This window comes from Centroberyx affinis, unplaced genomic scaffold (genome assembly GCF_046629955.1).
Source record: "Centroberyx affinis isolate AG114_WGS23_722 - 3 ecotype Tasmania unplaced genomic scaffold, CSIRO-AGI_Caff_v1 ptg001999l_1, whole genome shotgun sequence".
In the NCBI taxonomy this organism is placed as follows: Eukaryota; Metazoa; Chordata; class Actinopteri; order Beryciformes; family Berycidae; genus Centroberyx; species Centroberyx affinis.
In genome coordinates, this window is record NW_027280343.1 from 67,489 (window position 1) to 90,517 (window position 23,029).

Below are 23,029 nucleotides of genomic sequence, written 5' to 3' on the forward strand. Positions count from 1 at the left end.
CAAGGCGCTCTGTGGAGCACCACTGTGCGCCTTCTCTCTGTGAAAATATTCCCCTTTCCATTCTTCCCTTCATCTGTCCACAATCAGCACTTTCTTTCTAGGTGGCGTATCTGTGAGGAAGTTACAAGACTCCCTCTCTCACCCCTGTCTGTCACCTGCAGGCCAGGAAAACCATTGGTTCTAATCTTGTATCTCTCAGCCGTTGCCACGGTGAGTGGGTTTCCAGCAACCAACAGCTTTATCTCTGACCTGCAGAGGAATACCTGGGAGACCGTATCTCACACACACACACACAAACAAGGTGCAGACACACCTGCACATACACACACACACACACACACACACACAAGCGTACACTCTCGTAACACCCCCCCCACCTCCCACCCGAGACACATACATGCAAACACTCGCACCCCACCCACACACAGACACACTCTCAGACCGAGGTTTATGCTCTCTCTCTCACATACACACACACAAGCAGATACAGGCAGGTGCTTCTGTGCACAGGTGTATACACGCAGACAGACACATATGTAATCTTGTCACACGTACAAAGATGCAATGCACACAGTTGGCCCCGCATACACACACACACGCATACAAGCTCCCACAGACTCGCAGGCAGCTGAAGCTCTGACGATGACAAGTGGTTCAGTTCTAAAGACTGAGATAGGACCAGAATATACTTTATCACTTGACGGTGCACGGCTTAATTTTAGGGAAAGTTTTTTATAGTCTAGCCTGAAAGATTTATCAGCAGACTTTGCCGCCGCATTTACTCTCGCACACCGAGGCAGCTCCGCCGGAAAAAAAAAGGCGGCTTCACAAAAATACCCAGAGAACTTATCGGTTCGGTTTTTTAAATCTTTTCAATTAAATTTCAATTCAAAGCCGAGGAAAAGGTAGGCCAAAATAAATGGCATTTAATGTCAAACACGATAAACATAACGGTGGCTGTAAGTAAGTGCTGGAATGGAAATGAGGAATAAAACTTTTTTGCGAGTGAAAATGCAGCTCAGTAGAGCTAAGCAAATTTGCATTTAATCAATTTGAAAAAAGGTTTTAATGCAAAGTTAGTTGCTCGAGACGTCGTATCCACACACACACACACGCACGCACACACACCAAGAACTCATCACTCCAATGACATTTCATTGCGCAATCCATCTTAATCAGCAAGCCCATCAGAGACAATATATCCTCCCCTCCATCTCTCTCTTGCGCTCTCTCCTTCTCCGGACGGAGTGATTGAGGGGTGTAAAGAGGAGGATGTTTCTGCCTGCCGTCTCCTCCCCCCGTCCTCCCCCCTCCCCACCAGGACGGCTCTTAAGTGCTTGTGGGTTTTTATGTTTGTAGTGTTTTATAGGAGCGGGCAGGAGCCAGGGGCTGTAAAAGTGTGGAGGGAGGAGGGAGGAGGGGGGAGGAGGGGGGGGTCAGGAGGAGGAGGAGAAGGGGAGAGTTACTGTAAATCCAATCTTTATTGAGAACGACACAAACGACAAACAGAAAACCCGCCCAACCTCCCTGCAACGCCCTCCGCACCTGATCGATCAGCGCTGACTGAGGGAAAGAAGGGAGGAAAGAAAGAAGGAAAGAAAGAAAGAAAGAAAGAAAGAAAGAAAGGAAGAAAGAAAGAAAGAAAGAAAGTAAGAAAGAGGGTGGCCGGACTGGTGTATGACTGAGTGACTTTGCACCTGTTCATTCATAGGCCTCTATGTGGTGTTTTGTTTTTGTGTCTGTGTGTGCATGCAGGGGCAGGGGCATACAAGTGTGTGTGTGTGTGTGTGTGTGTGTGTGCGTGTGTGTGTGTCTGTAGTCAATTCCTCTTCACCAGCCAGGCCCTGGAAGCCCCCCTCCCAACTTGCCTATCGGTCTGCCAGTGCACCGTATAATTGGCCACAGTTGGCTTCAATTGAATGTTTGCAGCCTTAGGGGCTAAATGATGCTTCAAGGCCTTTCAGAGCAGCCAGGAAAAATCCACAACACTCTCCTCCACATGTTAAAAACCACAGGCACTGGGCCGACTGCTCCATGATGCCCATGCCGCGCCGTCACTATACATCGACTGCGGGGCGGTAAATTCATGAATGAGAGTAACTAATTGTTCTCTTCTCTCTAAACACCTTTACGTTGCGGTCTTTTATTCTGAAGGCGTATCTCTTTAAGTGTGACTGAAATCACTCAGAGCCTCTTAGTCAATCAGTTAGTCATCAAGAGAAAAGGTCGGCCGCTTAGTCAACAAAATGACCGTGGAGACAGCCGGCCGGCCGATCAGTCAGTCAAGTCAGGAAGACGGACAGGATGATCTGACTTTGTTGCCCGGGCCCAAACCCCTAGCGGGTATCCTGTACCTGCTTGTTGCCATGGCAATGCAGTCAAGAGATTTCAATACTAGGCCGCTACTACTTTGTGTCCTCTCCCTGCCTCTCTTTTCTTCTTCTGTTCCCTCTTCAGACTCTTCTCTCTCTCTCTCTCTTTCCCCGCTCTCTGTCGACTCCCTCTCACGCTCTGCCTCTCCGCCGGTCGCGTCTCCTCTGCCGTTGCCGGGGTTTTCGCTCTCCCTCCCTCACCTTGCCTCATCCTCTCTGCTAAATGACACTTTACTAGCTGTTTCCTCTTGTTAATTCGATGCCACTTTGCATAGTGGGACTCTGTAAAAGCTCTTGTAAAACACACACACACACACCCCAACACAAAATCGCCTATGTTCATGCAAGCGCACAGACGCAATACGATTACTTACATGCACGCACGACCGCATATACACTCGCAGGCACATGCATGGACGAATGTATGCAAGCGCACACACACATACACACAGAGCAATCCCATAAATGAGAGTCAATGATCAACATATTCGCTCAATGCTGGCACGGCTTACACCTGCCAACAGTCAGCTGCCAATGAAAATCCATCATTTCGGTGCTAAAGCCTCATCATCGAGCATCATTTCGGCATGCTGGCCTGTCTTATTCTCCCCTGATGCAGAGTGCGTGCCAAGCCACCAATTAAATTTCCCCAAATGCCCAAATAGCCTTGTGGGAAATGCAACAGACTGAATAAACTAGCTTTTGGCACCATCTAATGGTCAAATATAGGAGTGCAGCACTGTACGAGAAAGACATCAGATACAGCCTACTGCTGCATGAAAACAACTAGTATACCACGATATACCTCGAACCATTAAAGAAGTAATTCGTTATTAGGGTTAGACAATATATCCCTAGACTGGATGCCACTTTGCCAATATTGGCCTTTTATTACAGATATCAGTCTGTCAATATCATCCATCTCTAATATGATGTATATTATGTAGTTTGTTACATTACATATTCATTGTAGCCTATAACTGCTCAATATTACACTGGTTTGTCTTATGCATAGTAGTATGCATAAATATATTTCCCTTGTAGATTTCTGAGGGAAATACTGGATACTTGGTATTTGTTTTTATTTATTTTTTGGCATAAAATTGGTCAAATTTAAAGAGTACCATCACAATATATCAGCTATCACCAGGTTCAATCCAAAAACCTTCAAAAACACATACCGGCCAAAGCCCTTGTCATTATACAATATTTAGTTTCATCCAAGCAATCTGATTGGCCCAACACCTGTTTACGCTGTGCCAAGTCATGCTTTATTAATTGTTTTGCCAAGTCTTGTAGTATCCAGGGAGCTTGTTTGCCGTTTTTCTTGTTTTCCGCTGTATTTTTATTATTCTTTAGTTTGAAGAAAACTTCACAGTACATACGCGTTTGTAAAGCTTGTTGTTGTGCCTCCCACATATTCCACCAACATTACACCCATAATCACAGTAAAAATTGCCCTCACAGGTGTTAAATTTGTGCTAAATTGAGGTATACACACACATATAAATACACACACTGACTGGAGGCTGGGCTCAGTTTTGCTCCAGGCTTTTTATTCCATGCTCTTTCCCCATATTTCCCACCTGCTACCGGCTTGCTTATTATATGTTCTATTTTTGGTTCTATTTTTGTGTTTATATTCTATTTTTCTTTTTACACTGCTGAATCCTATTACTTTTGCTGTTAATCTGCCTAATTTCCCCACAGGGATAAATAAAGTTTCATCTCATCTTTTATCTTATTTTATCTTAAGGCTTTTTCGAGAGGTCAATGTGGCAGTGATTAGGTCCCCCCACACACACACAACCCCACACACACACCTGCATTGACGATGGCATCTATTTCCAGCTTGGTGATGTCACCACTGTAGAGGGAAATCTTCCGGTCCAACTTCTCATTCCTGGGGTAGCGGCTCTGCTCAGCACCATTTGATACTGACATACATACACACACACACACACACACACACACACACACACACACACACACACACACACATAATCAGAATCAGGATCTGTTTTATTGTTCAAGTAAGTTTGCACATACAAGGAATTTGGCTTGGTGGTTTTCCCTCACAGTCAGCATAAAAGTAGAAATTAGAGGTAGCATATAAAAACGTATTATACAAGTATAAGTAGTATATTAAAAAACTACAACTAAAAACACAAGCATGTACACTCACATGTACACTCACACACAGTTTACTATCTATCTATCTATTTATCTATTTATCTATCTATCTATCTATCTATCTACCCCACCCTGTATGAAAGTGACTATGATTTCGACTGGGTGTCTGACCTGGGGTGGGAGTCCACACTGGGATGTTGTCCAGCGGCTCATAGTTAGAGGTCCTGTAGTACTGACGCCTCTCCTCCACAGACAGCGACAGCAAGAAGTCTGAGAGCGATGATGGAGAGAGAGAAATAGCAGCAGAATTCTTTACAAAACAAAGCATTTTGCTAAATATTTATTTTGGTTATGAAATAGGGAAATATGGCACATTTGGCATTCAAAGTGACTGAAGAGAAGCCTGATGGAAAACTGGGCAAAAGGTTATGCTCAAGTTTAAACACTAAAAATCACTAGAATATTGCTATAGGGCCTTATAGTGTGTCTGTGGTAGTTTATAGTGACCTTATGGCACTTCATGCTACTTTATCTCCTATGTAATCACTATAATATTCCTACAGGCTTAATATTCATAGAGGAACTCATTGTTGTGATAGTTGTACAGCATCTTTAGAAATGTTATCATAGGATTGCTATAGTTCTTTATCAATAACAGGACAGGTGTTTCAGTCACGTGACAGCAAGCTACAGTCATTTCGTCTCAGCCAAGACGTTTGCTGCTGAGAACACTGTAGTGGGCACGAGCAGGGAGAATTCCCTGACATAAAACACATTCAAATCTTCTCCCACTCGGCTGAATAGTCTCACCCTTGGCCTCCTTCCAGTCTCCTTCAGCGGAGTTTAGGTTGACTTTCTGGGCCATGGCGACCAGTGTCCCGGTGTGGAGACACACCACCGCGGCGGCGGTCACTCCGAGTGCACCGAGGGCGATCCTGCCCAGCAAGCCTCTCTTCCCCCGGGGTGAGGAGCCGTGCCCCTGGTCGGACTGCCGAAGTGTTGCTGTCGTTGTTGAAAACTTCCCCGCTCGGTTTGCAGTCTTAATATGGCCGGGGAGAAGACTTGTTGGTAAGTTCCTACCCACCCCGACCGAGGCGTGCAGCGGGCGCTTTGGCAGTTGGAGGCTTAAAAAGTGTTTGAATTTGACACCGACACTCTGGAAGTCAACACGGCTACGGGACAGAGGACCGGCGGTTGGCAGGACTCTGATGTGTGAAAACAGAGCTGATATTTGAAATGCCATGCCCGTGACACCGAAGGGACCAACGGTTCGTGTAACTGTAACTACGGTGATAGAGACCAGTATAAATCACGCCGTAGTTAGGTTTCGTTTTCGATATAAACGCACTTCGTTATTGTGGACGTGACACAATTATCAGGCATGTGCCATTTTTGTTTTGGACGGTGACGTCTGGAATATTCCATATACGAGGGGTGTCGGCTTTCTACCGCACAACAGCAAACTTCACAAAGTGTTATTGACGATTAAGATGGCCTTATGGTGATTGGATAAAGGTTTTAAATGAATTCCAAGTGAGAAAGTATGCAACGGTGTCATCGGCGTTGCTGTATTCTCAATTTGATACCCAGTAAAACCCCGACTCAGATTACATGGGAAATCGAGCGCCAAAGCCTCCTTCAAGTGCTGTCGGAAATACTGCAATTAAGAATTGGGCGCACATGAAAGACCCAACAAAGTTGTAAAGGAGACTAGGAAAATCAGGATTTTGTAGGTGCAACGTTCAGGGGTATCATCTTCATTCTACCGCTGCAGCACAAAGTAGCTCTGTGCTGCTTGATTTCTATAAAACAGGCACCTAAACCTACTTTTGATTCAGGGTTGATTTTGTTATTCCATCTAAAAGACCTTCAACGGTTTCCCAAAGTAGTAGTGTGAAGTAGGACCCTTTGGTTGGAAAAATAAAGAAAGACCAGTATACATAGAATGCATACAAAGTAGCATAATTACAAGAAGAAAGGCATACTGTACATTTATCAGTTTCACATCCTATGTTGTTGGAGGAGTGTAGTATACAGTTTTCACTTATTGTCCCAAGAAGGCAGCATTAGCCTACTCTCTGGCCCCGACGATACGGTTTCATCGCCACCTATCGAGGATAAAAGTGAATGCCACTCAATTAGCAAAAAACGCTTCAGTTTTTTTTTTTGTTTCTTTCAGGTTTTTAGTTCTAAGAAGTATGATTGACAGGAGCAACTCTTTCCTAAAGCCAAACACCAGAGAACTCAGAGTTGAACCTGTGATGACATCAAGATATAAAATCTGGAGTTGCTCCATAGTTGATCAACTATGTGGACCAACAGAATATTTGACATATTTTTGTTTTAACGCAAATGAGCCTCACTCTATACCTTTACCAGTTCATTCTCTATTCCTCTTTGTAGCCTATACCTCTAACAAAAAACTCCACCTTCATATCATGAAAACTAGAATTTGTGTCCTTTTTCATATCATAAAACTAGCATCCATCTCCTACCTCTACTCCCACAACATGTCACAGCTGGGTCTAAACATAGAAGTGCTCATTACTGATATTGCAACACACAAACGTGACTAAACTGTGTGTGTTGTGTCTGTGTGTGTGGGTGAAAGAAAGGAAGAGCGAGAGACAGAGGGAAGAGAGTGATAATGTACGTGTGTGTGTGTCGGTGTATGTGTGTGAATTGTCCATTGAATATCTCATATCCAGTCTCCCACTCCTGCTGTATGACACACACACACACACACACACACAAACACACACACCCTGCGATCCGCATTACCCAATAAGCACCACACACAGCTAGTCAGTCAAACTCCGAGCCCTTCTCACACTTCCGCTTGGCGGAAACTGACAAAAGAGGAACACTCTCGCCTTGACAGAACCGACGCAAGCAGTATACCGACACAGCTACACAGACCACAACCTGCCCAGCCTGACAGAGGAAAGTAGCCTGCTGCACGCCTTTTTTTCGCAGAAACAACCCAGGAGATCAGAGAAGAGAAGTGCAGGGGTTCATCGAAAATTGCTCTAAGGCTGACGGTAAGGTCCTGCAAAGTGTGTGTGAGAGAGAGAGAGAGAGAGAGAGAGAGAAAGGAGAGAGAAAGATAGGACTTAAGGAGGAGGCCAGGATCCACATGTATAAGACTTCAGAGGCTCAATGTACAAATCTAGGATCATTGGTCAGGTCACGTCACTTTACAAACTATAAAGTAAGAGGTGAACTGGTCACAGATCAGCAGTTACACACTAAAACCCCTCTAGGTCCCGATCCTCTGATGGAGAAACAGACAGAGAAAGAGGGAGAGAAGTGTAGGCCTCAGAAAGAGAGGTGACTAAGAGTGCAGGGTGTCCTCTCATTTGAATGTCTCTGATATTAATTCTTGAAATGACAAATATATAGGGCATAACCTACTGTAAGAACTTTGACATGAGCAAACACACACACACACACACACAGACAGGGGGTGGCTGGATGTGATGGATGAACATCTCACCATGGGCGGGCCTGAAAGCGGAAGTGTGTGTCCCTGATGATTGTTGAAGTCAGAAATAGGAAGTGCCCATCAGGCTGGACTTGTCAGAATAAACCCCGCTCATCCAGTGTGTGTGTGTGTGTGTGTGTGTCAGTCTTACAAAGTATCATGTGATATGGTACTAGGGGTTCAGTTTTTGTTTTCCTTGAGCAGTTGATTGGCCACAGTATGACTGACATGCCATCTAGCCTCTCTTTGTCTTACTTGACCCCTTTGACCCAGTCGGTCAAAGTATAAAGTATAAAGCAACTGTTTTCATAGATGTTTATTACTCATATGCTGTATTGAAACATTTATGCATTACTAGGATTTTTTTATGCACTGGAATGAAATTACTGCAACAATTAGTAATGTAATTTGTCATATCTTGACGTCTGTTTTTTCATATTTCTGTGGAAGCCTGCTCGAATTTTAGGTTTAGTTTAACCTAGGCAGAGTATGTGGTGTTGTAAGGTGCCACATTCTGATTTGTGCAAACTTAAAAGGGATTATGTCTTTTTGGAGGGATTTATTATTATTATTTTCAGACATTTGAATAGCTTACCCATGTATTAAAGTGAACATGTGCTCACTCAATGTAAAAACATGTCAGACTGAAGTGATTCATTCCAATTCTCACAGTAGGTGTTCAAATTACTAACGGAGTAGCACAGTCAGACATATAATAAATCTTTCAGAGAGCATTTACAGGATCCACTCAGTTTGATTCAAAGCGGCATTTCGGTATCAGTATGATGATGTTGATAAGTCAAGGCTGTCCTCTCTTTCATTCGCTCACTCTCTCCCACTCTCTCTCTCTTGCTTTATTCCTCTGTCTCTCTCTATCTCGGCATCTGCCTGTCTCTCAAACCTCTCTCTTCTTCCTGTCTCTCCTCTATCTCCCCCCTCTCTCTCTCTTTCTCTCTCTCTCTCTCTCTCTCTCTCTCTCTCTCTCTTTCCAGTATGGCGGTGTGGGACCTGTCAGTCACGGTGGAGGACCTGGGCGCAGATGCCCCGCCCCTCACCCTCAGCGTGACCTCTGACCTCCACATAGGAGGGGTCATCCTCAAGCTGGTGGAGAAGATGCGTGGGTCTCTCTCTCTCTCTCTCTCTCTCTCTCTCTCTTTCTCTTTCAGTCTCACAGACTGAATATGATGATGGTTCTAAATGTTCTTTGTTTGCATAGTCACACACAAACACAGCATGAAGGCTCTTAAAAAAATTTGTTTTGATATTTTTTTGTCAAAGCTTCAGATAAAACAGGGACGTTTGCTTATCCAGCAGGTCTTTCCATTTGCCAGTTCTCCACAGTGGATTTAAAATTGTTCATGGATGATCTCAAGATGTTCAAGACAAGCAAAAATCACTTGATGCTTATCACGTAAAAACTAAAACATAAGTAGTGTTTTCTTATCCAGTAAGTCTTTCCATTAGCCAGTTCTTCACAGTGGATTTAAAATTGTCCATGTTTTTCAGTGGAACAGGAAGTCTGTTGCGGCCCTGTGCAGATCCTGAATCTGTAGATATGAACATCTGCCTCAGTGGCTCTTGTTCTGATTATGAGCCTACCTGACACAGGCAAAATATTCACTGAGATAACTAGAGGCTGAACAGAAAAGGATCTCTGCACTGCTTTTACAGCTTGCAGCTTGTCACTTGTCACAGTTTGCAACGACAGCCATTTTGTGTCTGAGCCGTGCCGGTGTCCCTCCCTCTGCAGAGATGCAGCGCGACTGGTCGGACCACGCTCTGTGGTGGGAGCAGAAGCAGCAGTGGCTGCTGCGGACGTCCTGGACGCTGGAGAAGTGCGGCATCCACGCTGACGCCCGGCTGCTCTTCATGACCCAGCACAAGCCCCTGAGGCTGGGCCTGCCCAACGGAGCCACCCTGAGGCTCCGTGCCTGCTTCTCCAGCCCCGTGTTCCACACCATCATGGGCATCTGCCAAGTGCTCAGTGAGTCTCTGAGGATCTCTCTCTCTCTCTCCCTCTCTTTCTTTCTTTCTTTCTCTTTCTTTCTTTCTTTCTTTCTTTCTTTCTTTCTCTCTTTCTTTCTTTCCTATCCAACTCCAGTGATGTAGTGGTAAATAAAAGGAGGGTAAACTATGGCCTCCAGTCGGTGATCATCATAATGCACCAAAACTGCCAATTATTTTTTCAGAAACACATTATTTTATGCCCTTTCCCCCTTAATATAGTTCACATCACTTTGATATCATTTACCTATGGAGGACCAAAATACTCAAAATGTAATTATTATATCAATAAATAATTATATCCATGGACCATTGTATTTTAAATTACACTAAATAAAATGGTTAAATCAATAAATAATTAAATAAGTCAATAATTAAATGTATCATTTTATTTTGAAATATTCCATTAAAACATATTATTCTTATTAACATTTCATAATAGCCCTTTTCAAATAATAATTTCAGTATTTTCGTCCTCCACATTTACCATGATGAATTCCATGAATTTATGTAATTTAGATTTATGTCAGACTAAAAAAGGAGTAAACTCTATTCTGCAAATCAAAAGGAGGGTAAACTGAGTTTAGGTGGGTTCACCCTCCACTTCATCCCTGTCCAACTCCATCTATCTTTTCCTTTTCTCACCTTTCCCTCTCCATCGTCTTGCACTGGTAGTTTTATAATAGCTGTTCACAACAATGCTTAAAGATGTGTAAAAGTGTCTCATTAATATATTGCTGTCTAATTGGCTGTGATAACACACGCTAATGCTCGAAAACCAGAAATAAGACCGTCGCCATCTGCCCGATGCTTTCATTTAGTCTAATTTTGGCACTTCTTAGTCTCAATTCCTCAGCAGAAATCCCCACGAGGAGACAGAAGACTGGAAAGGTTTCAAAACGCAGCAGGCGGAGGGAAATAATGAAATCTGCCAGTAGAAAAGCAGCTTATAGGGACTAGAGATAAGAATTAAATAAGCTCTGACTTATATCAAAGTTAAAATACAGCAAGTGGCTGATACAAGAGGAAGAACAACAGACACAGGGATGAACCGCATTAAAAACCTTCAAGGATAAAAACACAAACAAGACAAGCAAAAAGCACTGGAGAATGCTTGTCACTTCAAAAAAATAAAACATAGGTATGTTCCCTTATCCAGTAAGTCTTTGCATTATCTACTTCTTCACAGTGGATTTAAAACTGCTCATGGATTCCATGTTTTGCATTTGTGCAGTGGGTTTTGAATCACTGTTTTGCAGGGGTTTGACAGTATTTACATCTTTTCTTAACCTGTAATGTCACGGAATTAATGGCTGTTTAGTGTGCAGCCAAGATAACAAGTTTACAAGTTTTGTTAGTTATTTCAGTTCCATGGGCTGTAATGATAAAAAACAGGAGGATCTGACTTGAGATCTGAATGAAACAGTTTGTCATCTGCTAACCATCGGATGATGTTGTCCAGGTGTCACTGTGCTTTCAGCCGTAGTCTTGTCTTAATGTGATATTAGAATGAGTGACAGTTGCAGGCGGAGCTCATGGCAGTAATATATAAATGGAAGAGAAGAGGCCCAAACTAACATTTACATCAACACTATATGATTGGTTTTAGGTAAGACCTCACCCAATCCAGAGAGATATCATTAAAACCCCTGGCTCTCAGTTTATACACTGTAATTTTGTGGTTTCCTGCTTCATATTCCTTCTGTATTGTAAATCCAGTGTTACGGTCCCACAGAACTTACCGTTGTCCGGCTTTGCAATGAAATCAGTTAGGTAAACTGGTATCAGTTGGGTCAAGTTAAATTCTCAGACTCAATATGATGTCTGAGACTATTGAAATGAAGCCTATGACCTGATCAGTGACACAACAGGCAATTCCATAATGCGTGTGGGTTTTCAGCACAGGTAACCTGAAAGTGCATATAGTGCTCTGTTCGAGAATAACTACAAAGTTGGCAGTGACCTGTCACACAGAAGCACAAATCTTGACCCTGACACGTTACCGTTGTGCCACAGTTTCTCAAGTTAAATTGTCGTTTCCATCCAGCTCAGTAGTCACTGGTTTTGGATTTGACCTTGCTGCTGGTGCACAGCTTTTTGAGAGAATGGAAAAGCTTTTTTGGCGTTTTCATTGATTTTGTCTGTAGAGTGAGACTACCTGGACCACAGTCCTTACTTCATTCCGTTTTTTGAGCAATGTAAAAAATTGAGGATTATTTAGAATCTATGTGGAAAATTATATTCCTAATGTCCAAGGCTAAGTGACTGTCATGATGCCACCATTCAGTTTTTTTTGTTTTGTTTTACTAAATGCAATGTTTTTAGAGAACAACAACCTGTAGAATTTCTTGAGAATAATTTGTGAGACTCATTGAGGATGGAGTAGCTTTACCTGAAGACTATGACCTGATTACTAACACAACAGGCAATAATTTGATACGGTGATATTTACCGTGTGTCATGAGTGACCCTTAAGAACCACAAAGGTACATAACACTATCTCTTAGAGTCTCAAAGTTATGCATAGTGAGTTGTCATAGAGAAGGACAAATTTTGACCCTGACGTGATTTGAACACGCAACCTTCTGATCTGGAGTCAGACGCGCTACCGTTGCGCCACAGAGTCTGTTTTACATCACTGACAGGTTCACTAATCAGCTGAAACAAACCATACAGCTGACCAAAAAAAGAAAAAGGCCCTTTTCACATCGTCAAGGTAACAGCTTCTGCACTGAGAAACAGGTGCATTACAACTTCCAGCTGCCAGCTCTCTCAATGTTTCAGCTGTTACCATGACAACGTGAAAAGTGCTGATTATAAAAACCACAAAGTGACAGTGAGCTGCCACGAAGAAGCACAACTTGTGGCCCGCGCGCTACCGTTGGGCCACAGAGTCTGTTTTATGTTTAATGTTGACATATTGAGTAACATTAGATATGTTGAATGTCTAAGAACCGCCCATTGTTTGCAATCAAGCACTACTCTGAGAACCAGAGAAGTTGTTCTGATCTGAGACGAAATTTTGACCCTGACATGATTTGAACACGCAATCTTCTGATCTGGAGTCAGACAGGCCACCGTTGCGCCACAGAGTCTGTTTGACATCACTGACAGGTTCACTGATCAGCTGAGACAAACCATTCAGCTGACAAAAAAAAGAAAAAGGCCTTTGTCTAGGACCAGGGTTAATCCCTGTCAGTGAAACCAGCCCATAGTGTTACACACACAGCTCTGATGCTTAACAACCAGTTACATACATGTACAGCCCCAAAGACACACATAGTTACACAGTGAGCTGCCCAGGAAGAAGGACAAATTTTGACCCTGACGTGATTTGAACACGCAACCTTCTGATCTGGAGTCAGACGCGCTACCGTTGCGCCACAGAGTCTGTTTTACATCACTGACAGGTTTACTAATCAGCTGAGACAGACCAAACATCTGACAAAAATGATGCTAAACTTTGTAAATACATTTGTTGGATTTAAGATATCAGAGTTAAATCACTGGGTAGTATTGGCTAAATGAATTGTCCAGGTATTCAGAAGTAGCTTTTGAGTCCTTGAGTTCAGAAAATGCTCTGACTTATTACAGCAGTGGCATGCTCAGTTTGTGTTTGAAAAGTGAATGAATGAGCGCTGTCAGACTGAACTCAGCAGGACGTGACCTTGTGTCATGTGTTCATCCATCACCTCATTCGTCTCTCAGCCTCCATCCATCTGCTCCTTCACCTCCTCCGCCTCTCCCTCCGCAGACATCCGTCACCCCGAGGAGCTCTCCCTCCTTCGGCCGGTGGAGGAGAAGAAGAAGAAGAAAGATAAAAACTCGGTGGAGGAGATCTACGACCTGACGGAGGTTCCCCTCACCTCAGGTACGCTCCTCACCCTCCATTCACATTCAGGGCCCGAGTTCAGCAGCCACTCTGAAGGCCTTCAGTGAATTTTTCACATTTTTTTTTAATTGGTAGTTCATTGCAAAGGCCTAAAATCCTTGACCACAGTTTTCAGTTATTACCACAATTTTACCAACTGCCAAAATTAAAATTAAAATGAAATAATCCAATTTTCGTTTTCATTTACATCTTGGAAAATGAATTATTACTGCCAAAATGAAACTGAAAATGAAAACTCCATCGACATTTAGTTTACCATGCACTCCAAAGCATAACTGTTCCACATTTAAAATGAAATTGAATGTTCACATTTGCAATTTAATTTCCTGATTGTGGTCACATTATTTAGGACAAAAATTATGTGAAATCTCAATGTGTCAATTCCAATTTATTTATATATTTATTCATTTATTTATTTAATCATTTATTTATTTCAGGCTTGGCTTGTGTGTGCACCATGAAATAATTAAATCTGCCAAACTCACCCATCAAAACCAGTGGGCGGGATCTAACATGCGATTGGTTGAATTTTGTAGAACCTCCCACCAAACCAGATCAGTCCACTGCTTGTAATCAAGAACTACTCTAACACATACGCCAAGATGTTGAAAAGCTGCACTGAGCTCCAGCGGGAGACAACTCATTTAATTCATGAGGCTTTACGTCATTCTTCTTCTTCACCATCCACACCAAACCCCAACACCTTGATAACATCTTGATTTGTACAAGCATATTCTGCATATCAACAAGCTCCTCTAACCTGCATCTAGGGCAGGTTGGGCTGGGCAGGTTATCATAGCGCTATCTATTAGGAATAGGCCCTTTTCACATCGTCATGGTAACAACTTCTGCACTGAGAAACAGGTGCATTACAACTTCCACCTGCCAGTTGTGGAAGCTGTTACCATGACAACATGAAAAGTACCGATTATAAAGTTCCTGTTAAGAACCACAAAGTGACAGTGAGCTGCCATGAAGAAGCACAACTTTTGACCTGCGTACTACCGTTGGGCCACAGAGTCTGTTTTATGTTTAATATTGACATATTGAGATTTCACATTATTTCTGTCCTAAATAATGCAACCACAATGAAAAATCAAAACCAGTGGGGGGGATCTGACATTAGATTGATTGAAGGTTGTAGAACTGTCCACTGCTTGCAATCAAGCACTATTCTCAGAACCACAAAGTTTCACATACAATGGGTCAGCATAGAGTAGTTGTTCTGATTTGAGAAGAAATTTTGACCCTGACGTGATTTGAACACGCAACCTTCTGATCTGGAGTCAGACGCGCTACCGTTGCGCCACAGAGTCTGTTTTACATTACTGACAGGTTCAATAATCAGCTGAGACAGATCAAACATCTGACAAAATTATAATAACAATGATGATTAACACCCCCCCCCCCCCCCCCTTCTTTAACCTCCAGTGTCCCGGCCCTGCTTGTATAACGGCATGCCGGCTCACTTCGCTGACTCGCCCCAGACGGAGGCCGTCTACAAGATGCTGTCCATCTCCCTGCCTCCTCCCAACCCAGAGGCCGTCGCCAAGCTGTACCGGCCAGCCAGCGTGGTGGACAAGGCCCACATCAACAGCAGGTCGACCTGCTGCACACACACACACACATACATACATACACACACACACACACACACAGAGGTACACACTGTGAATACATGTATATTATGCCTATTATCACACAAATGAAAAATGACTCTCTTTATATCCCTATCATTTTTATGTCTTGTTTCTCTCTCTGTATCTCTCTCTCTCTTTCTCTCTCTCTCTCTCTCTCTCTCTCTCTCTCTCTCTCTCTGTCTCAGGTGGTTGGACTCATCTCGTTCTCTCATGCAGCAGGGCGTCCAAGAGAATGACAGACTCTGGCTCCGCTTCAAGTACTTTGCCTTCTACGATATGGAGCCCAAGGTGTGTGTGTGTGTGTGTTTGTAGATGCCTGTGTGTGTGTAGCACCACATAATTTTTTACTCCTTGCAGCACTGATTACTGACCTTGTATTGGCTGTTCCTTCTCCCTTTCCCTCCCTCACTCCCTCCCTCCTTTCCCATTCTTCCCTTTCCTTCTCTTTCCTCTCCCTCTCTCGCCCTTCCCTTCTCTTCTCTCCTCTTCTTTTTGCCCTTCCTCTCCTCGGTCCTCCAGTACGATGCAGTGCGTCTGACCCAGCTGTATGAGCAGGCCCGCTGGGCCGTCCTGCTGGAGGACATCGACTGCACCGAGGAGGAGATGATGCTGTTTGGAGCGCTACAGGTAGACCAGAAATAATATATATTCAGAGGGCTGGAAAACATATAATAATGTTTGTACACTATCAGTTTGTCTAATGAAAAGGTTCCATGTTATAGGATTTCAGATTTTCCTCTATTTACATACATATATATGATCAAAGATATTTCATGTAGACATTGTTAATATTTTATTTTTGTTTGAGTGGTTGAATTTAAAGTATATTGCTTTTTCAAAAATCCATTATTTTTTCAAGGCAGTTTCAGACAAACTGCAGTAAACGCATGAACTGGAAACGTCTGAACTGGAAAGTCTCCACTCAGCAGGTTTACCTCATTTGAAATAAAGGAGCTGTTGTTGTTGGCCAATCAGAGTCCAGTACTGCGTCGGTTCTGCCTGTCAGGAGTCTCCAAATTCATTGAGCCATAGTATATTTGAAAACAAAATTGTGGAAACTGAATAATATGGGACCTTTAAACCAGAATGCCAATCAACTGCCATCCAATCTAAGAATCCATATCATTCCTATAGTCTACTGCTGTGCAATTAATGTGAACAGAAACCACAGAGCTAAGACTGGAACCTGTGATGTCATGTGATGTAAAATCTGGTACTGCTCCATAGAAAATGAATTAGGAAAGATGGTAAAGGAGACTGTGAGAACACTCTGGGTTTTATCTGAGAACAGTAGAATATTCTCTGTGTTACAATTGATAATACTGCTATAGAAAAGAGCTCACTTGGCCATAAAAACTAACTTCATTAAAATTAACACCTTTCATGACCCCATCGATGATGTTGTGCATACAATGTTATACATGCAGTTTGACTCTAACGTGATTTGAACACACAATCTTCTGATCTAGAGTTAGACACACTACCGTTGCACCACAGAGTCTATTCTATATCACTGACAGGTTCACTGATCAGCTGAGACAAACCACACAGCTGACAAAAATAAAGATAAACTTTATAAATGCATCTGTTGGGTTTAAGATACCAGTGTTATGTTGGTAGAATTCTTTTTTTTTTTAACTTTGTTTATTGGGTTTTGCAAGAACATACAATTGTGTCATCAGAGCATTTATAAAAAGTAAAAAGGTATATATTCCCTCTATAAAAAGACAGTATAAGAAAGTGACAATTGACATATTGTTAAACACCAAAACAACTTACAAAGACTGAGAAAACTAAAATAACACAACCACAAACAAACACAAAAAAAACAAAAAAAACATCAGTCAGCTAGTAGTAAAATGTTGGTAGAATTTAACTGTCCAGGGATTCAGAAGTGGCTTTTGAGTTCTTGAGCTCAGAAAAAGCTCTGACTTTGATGAGCTTGACTTGCGGCAGTTCACTTCACTGAGTAGAAAGCATCGACTTGGCTTTCATCATACAGTGCATTCCATAATGAACACTTATTATGAGTATTCCTGCAGTATACAGTATATTTGTATATAGGAAAGTTGAATGCATCATCATAAAGAAACGAGTAGCAGGGAGTTTAAGGTATTAAAAAACATTAAAAAGGGTTCTCTATTGTCTGTTCTGTTCAAAAACCAAATGAACCAAATGAAAATAACCAGTAAGAATACATCAGTGAGAAAGACAGACATTGTTTTTCTCAAGTCTAGAGAAATTAATCTCCTTGAAGTTCTAGGTGTCTGCAGCAGTAACATGCATAATTCTTAAATGAACACCTTGTTGGTACATGGTTAAAGTGTTTTCTCCTCTCTGCTCTGTCACACACAAACACATGCAGTACCACATCAGCAAAGTGTCCCAGTCGGAGCCCCAGACGCTGAGCTCCAGTGCGGCCATGGAGGACCTGGAGTCGGCCCTGCTGTCCCTGGAGGTCAAGATGGAGGGAGACAGTAGCTCTGCCTCCGAGATGCTGGTCAGATATACTGGATGTACTTTTCATGCACATGTCAGTTGTGAGGGTCGACTGAGAAACAGCAGCTGATTTCCTCATAGTTCCTCACTCTGTTTTCAAATGCTTTGTCTTTCACGCAGGAAAACATGACCGCACCAGAGCTCAGTGACTATCTGAAGTTATTCAGGTGAGCTTCAGTTTCCGACCACACAGTCCACAGTGCCTTCTTTGAGAACAAAATACAGCTGCCAAGACAAACACATACACTTTCATACTTATGTAGCAGATGTTTGGCTTTGTCTCATCTTTCTAAGTCTTTTTCTATTGGCTTACAATGAAACAACATGTTTCCTGCAAAGCCTTATATTTGTGATTTTTCAATTTTCTCACTGTAAATGACAGATCAGTCCTCCATGTGTAGAAAATGTTTCATAACAATAGTACCATGCCAAACCATAGTGAAAAAGCACAGTCAAATGCAAAAATTGCATGGGTGCACATGGGAGAAATCAACCAGCTTTGTCCTGAAAAACTGACTTTTTGGAGATATGAGTACTTAGCATCAAGATGTTTATGTGAAGCCCAGCCTGTAGCGGTGTGACTGTGTTTCAGGCCTAAGAGGTTGACTCTGAAGGGCTACAAGCAGTACTGGTTCAAGTTCCAGGATACCTCCATCTCCTACTTCAAGAGCAAGGAGGAGAGCATCGGAGAGCCCATTCAACAGATTAACCTCAAAGGTAGCAAATATATTCCAGATGGATATATTACAGCTCAGTCACAAGTAATGAACCCACTAAGAAATGCAACATATACTGTGTCATACATTATTAAATGGAGCCACTAGTGGTTCAGATTACAGCTGTCATTCCCTGTATCTACAGCGTAGCTAGAAAATTTGCATGGCAGCAAAATGAACCTAACTGGCCCAGTTTCCCTCTTCTTCCCTCACAGTATTAGTGTTTTTACATAACCAGGGATGCAGTGGAGGGTAAACCCACTTAACTCAGTTAACTTGACCCGCCTTTTTAGCCTGACATGAATGTTTTTGTATGCATCATACCAAGTATTATCAAATTGACATAAGTTATATGAAGATAGGGTTTATAAAGTATACATAAATGAATTTCTGAAACTAGAACTGATTTTTATTTATAATGGTGTCTGTTTGCCTTATAATGACTTACCACATGATTTACCACTCCATCACTGCTCATAACGTACCATATGCTATATTCACTGCAGCCTGAAATGAGGGAGCTGTAATTTATAAGGTTATGATAAAACCTCATAACAGAAACACACACGCTTTCATTATCACTGTCTCACTTAACTATATAAAGAGCTCAGTGAGCTGATAACCAACCAAACAGCTTTCCATATATGGTATAAAGCCTGACAGTCAGCAGACGAGCTTAACTGACAGCACTTTTCCTCCAGTCTTAAGTTAATGAAGACATGTGACCTGACTGGTGATCCTAGACCGGCACTATGAACAACTACAGGGCTCTCATGTAAAAAAAAAGATTCTGTGACATTGTAGGTTCAAATGTGACTCAGCACCTTTGTCACACGCCCTTATCACTCTGCCATCTTTCCTACCACACTCCTCTGTAGTCCGTCTCATAACTGCCAGTGAAGTAACTTTATCAAATCAAAGCACTGTTCCATTTGTCCTGCACACAGGATGTGAGGTGGCTCCAGACGTCAACGTGACGGGACAGAAGTTCCTCATCCGGCTCCTGATTCCAGCGCCTGAGGGCATGAACGAAGTCTATCTGCGCTGTGAGAATGTGAGCTCCACACACACTCTCTCTCTCTCTCTCTCTCTCTTTCTCTCTCTCTCTCTCACACACACACACACACACCCTCCCAGCTCTCTAACCCCCTATCTACTTTTCTCCCTCTCCTCATCTCTCTGTGTGATGCCCTGTCACATCCGCCTCCTCTCTGTCATCTCCCCTCTTTCTCTATCTCACCTCTCTCTCTCTCTCTCTCTCTCTCTCTCTCTCTCTCTCTCTCTCTCTCTCTCTCTCTCTCTCTCTCTCTCTCTCTCTCCCTCCCTCCCTCCAGGAGCAGCAGTATGCCCAGTGGATGGCTGCGTGTCGGCTGGCCTCCAAAGGGAAGAGCCTGGCAGACAGCACTTTCCAGAATGAGATCCAGAGTATCCGCTCCTTCCTGGCCATGCAGAAGACCAACTCCGGTTCCCACGGCAACGCACCCGCCACCGACGACAGCATCAACACCCACAGCCTGGTTTCCCCGCGCTACCACAAGAAGTACAAGGCCAAACAGGTACAAGGGCAGGAGAGGAGGCAGTTGTACACACACACACACACACACAGACACACACAGACACACACACACACACACACACACACACACACACACAGAATAATGTTAAAAGAACATTCCTCAGATGTATTTCCACAGAGACTAGAGTTTGGACTGTTGGATCACACCAATCTCCCCCATTTTGTTACCACATGCTGTTTATCACATTTAGACCTGGGCCAAATTACCATTTCAAATGGATTCAGTGACCTTTCTGGATAGAATTGAACTAATTGGACGGTCCTGCTAGTCCCTGCAGCCCCTGCCCACCTTGTGCTCCAGGCAGAATAAAGGTTACTAATCAACTGTCTAATTACATCTGACCCCTTTACCCTGTGCCTGTCCCTCCAGCTGACCCCTCGTATCCTGGAGGCCTACCAGAACCTGGCTCAGCTCTCACTGACCGACGCCCTGATGCGTTTCCTGCAGATCTGGCAGGCTCTGCCCGACTTTGGCATGTCATACGTCGTAGTCAGGTAGCTAGAAGAGGGATCTGGGATGTAAACACTGATATAACACACAGTGTCTCTGGGTTCAATCTAAAGCTTTCTAAAACCTTTTTTAATGCCAGTTCAAATCTAATTTGGCACAAAATGTAGACCTATCAAGACAAGATTCAGTGTGACTTGGTTGATATGGCCATTTGTTTCAAACACCTACTGCCACAAAATGCTACTTGACATAAATGTAAAGTTACTATTAAAGTGATGGGTCATCTTAAGACATTTGCTAACAAAATAGTTCTGTTTTTGTGGAAAGAACAAAAGTGTTGAGAGGCACAGAAAACTTACCATTATTAAGACCCCCTGCACTCACCCTGGAACTGTGCTAGTCACTATCCTCACTGCAATGTTGAAGATGAATTACTGACAAATAGTGCTGGTTAAACTTTTGCTTTTTTTCTTTGTCTCACAAACCTAGTTTGTGAGACCTAGAAACCTAGTATTTTAATGTTTTTACATGATAGTCGGCAACAAATAGAAACAAAGGAGACGTATCCAACCGGTGAACCAGGATTTCCACGTATAGACTTACAAGTCAGTGGTATTCTCACAGAGCTCTGTCTTTTGTTACAGCAAGGAAATGAAATAATGAGAGGTTTGACCCGACAGGTTCAAGGGCAGCCGTAAAGACGAGGTCCTGGGCATCGCCCCCAACCGTCTGATCCGCATCGACCTGGGGGTGGGAGATGTGGTCAAGACCTGGCGCTACAACAACATGAGGCAGTGGAACGTCAACTGGGACATACGACAGGTCAGGAATATTTCCACCTTGTTTTCCATGAATCTGTGGTGCTTAATGCTGTTTCTCATGCACTAAAGCACTAAAGCTTCCTTTCAGGTGAAGCAGTCCAGGGCATTCAATGGGAAAGAAAATATTATGTGATCATTCTACTGTATTTGTCATAACAGCTTAATACAGGGGGTGGAGAAAACATGTTTTTTGCAATCTACAAAAATTCAAATAAACTGAGTCACTGCTAGTCACTAGTGAGTCAAAGTAGACTCAAGTCTGAGGACCAAGACCTTGGCAATCCGCTCTGAGACCAAGCCTGAAGTCCAGCACTGCACTAAAAATAACTCCAACCCTGCTCGGTGGTGTCACTGCTGACATGGGAGTGAGTTTACTGACATCTTCAACTCTGTTAAACACCCACTGTTAGTAGTTGAGGAGAGTTACAGTTCTAAAAGTGCAGAGCTGTGCAACTTCTAACATAACCTCGACATTTTATTTTGTTGCTATCTGCCATTTCACAACACAAGTGCAACATTTTTCTGAGCACTAAAAGTATCTCATATCTCTTCCTCTCCTTTGTGTGTGTGTGTGTGTGTGTGTGTGTGTGTTTCCAACCCCTCCAGGTGGCCATTGAGTTTGATGGGAATGTGAACATCGCCTTCAGCTGCGTGACCGCCGACTGCAAAATCGTCCACGAGTTTATCGGAGGCTACATTTTCATGTCGACGCGCAGTCGCGACAAGAGCGACACGCTGAACGAGGAGCTCTTCCACAAGCTGACCGGTGGCCACGAAGCTCTCTGAAGAGCTCCATCTGAATCCTCCTGGCTCACATCAGATCTTCTCCTGTGTGTCTGAACAGTGGGAAACCACATCGAGTGGGATTTCCCCGTTTAGACAGCCATAAGAAGATCAGACCAGTACAACACAGCAGATATTCTGTTCCTGTGGAAATGCATCGTAACCCACAATCCATCCATCCTTTGATTTTTGGAGATTTCAAGTAAACTTGTTTATTCTGACCTAAGCTTTCTCTTATTCACTTACACTTGTATTTATAAGCTAGCTGGATGGAAGACCAAACTGGTTCAGACTGTTCAAGACTCTGGTGGTCTTCATGATTACTTCCCTTTCCCTTTAGCAGCTCTATCAGGATGGAGAGCTGCTGGGCCAAAGTGCTAGACCCCCGATCCAAGATGAGCAGAGTTGATGTCAATGTAAAGCATCAGGAACTGTAATCAGTGTTGGTCAGGATCCAGAGTATTAGCTCTACCACAGCTGTAGCCATATTGTTGTAAGACGCTCACTTGATTACTGTAAGGCATTTAGTTAGAAATGAACGGCAGATTACAACAGCTGTTTGTCAAGTGTCAACAATATACACAAGGTCCACAAATATACTTAGAAATCAAATGTTTATCACAGATGAATAAAGAAATGTTTATTGAAATAAATACAG

General features: G+C 43.0%; 2 protein-coding genes and 3 non-coding genes across 5 annotated transcripts in view; 1 reads left to right on the top strand and 4 right to left on the bottom strand.

The window, feature by feature from the left end:
* The window catches only part of LOC139653917 (ADP-ribose glycohydrolase MACROD1-like), a gene marked incomplete at its 3' end in the record, with an annotated part of 64,556 nt that extends 58,700 nt beyond the window's left edge, over window positions 1–5,856 (bottom strand). The window contains exons 1-3 of the mRNA XM_071530929.1: window positions 5,316–5,856; window positions 4,677–4,775; window positions 4,196–4,309 (exon numbers count right to left, since the gene is read on the bottom strand). Of these exons, the coding sequence (XP_071387030.1) occupies window positions 4,196–4,309; window positions 4,677–4,775; window positions 5,316–5,748 (646 nt within the window). The remainder of the gene's footprint in view (window positions 1–4,195; window positions 4,310–4,676; window positions 4,776–5,315) is intronic.
* A 1,548-nt stretch (window positions 5,857–7,404) lies between these two features.
* On the top strand, window positions 7,405–22,375 carry LOC139653902 (fermitin family homolog 3-like). The gene is made up of 15 exons (XM_071530914.1): window positions 7,405–7,546; window positions 8,982–9,106; window positions 9,740–9,973; window positions 13,748–13,864; window positions 15,317–15,485; window positions 15,711–15,813; window positions 16,045–16,152; window positions 17,891–18,025; window positions 18,145–18,191; window positions 18,617–18,741; window positions 19,688–19,794; window positions 20,075–20,296; window positions 20,687–20,811; window positions 21,448–21,589; window positions 22,195–22,375. The coding sequence occupies exons 2-15, from the start codon at window positions 8,983–8,985 to the stop codon at window positions 22,372–22,374; spliced, it is 1,938 nt and encodes a 645-aa protein (XP_071387015.1). The 5' UTR covers window positions 7,405–7,546; window position 8,982; the 3' UTR covers window position 22,375.
* On the bottom strand, window positions 12,548–12,619 carry trnaw-cca (transfer RNA tryptophan (anticodon CCA)). The gene has a single exon. It is a non-coding gene; the product is annotated as a tRNA-Trp (tRNA).
* On the bottom strand, window positions 13,313–13,384 carry trnaw-cca (transfer RNA tryptophan (anticodon CCA)). Its single transcript has one exon. It is a non-coding gene; the product is annotated as a tRNA-Trp (tRNA).
* Window positions 15,130–15,201, bottom strand: trnaw-cca (transfer RNA tryptophan (anticodon CCA)). The gene has a single exon. It is a non-coding gene; the product is annotated as a tRNA-Trp (tRNA).
* Window positions 22,376–23,029: the final 654 nt, after the last annotated feature.

Excerpts from the sequence above, each read along its gene's own strand:
- LOC139653902 (XM_071530914.1), top strand. The coding sequence starts at position 8,983 with ATGGCGGTGTGGGACCTGTCAGTCACGGTGGAGGACCTGGGCGCAGAT. Across the intron at positions 15,814-16,044 it reads TCTACGATATGGAGCCCAAG|TACGATGCAGTGCGTCTGAC; the intron begins GTGTGTGTGTGT and ends TCGGTCCTCCAG. Across the intron at positions 16,153-17,890 it reads TGCTGTTTGGAGCGCTACAG|TACCACATCAGCAAAGTGTC; the intron begins GTAGACCAGAAA and ends AAACACATGCAG.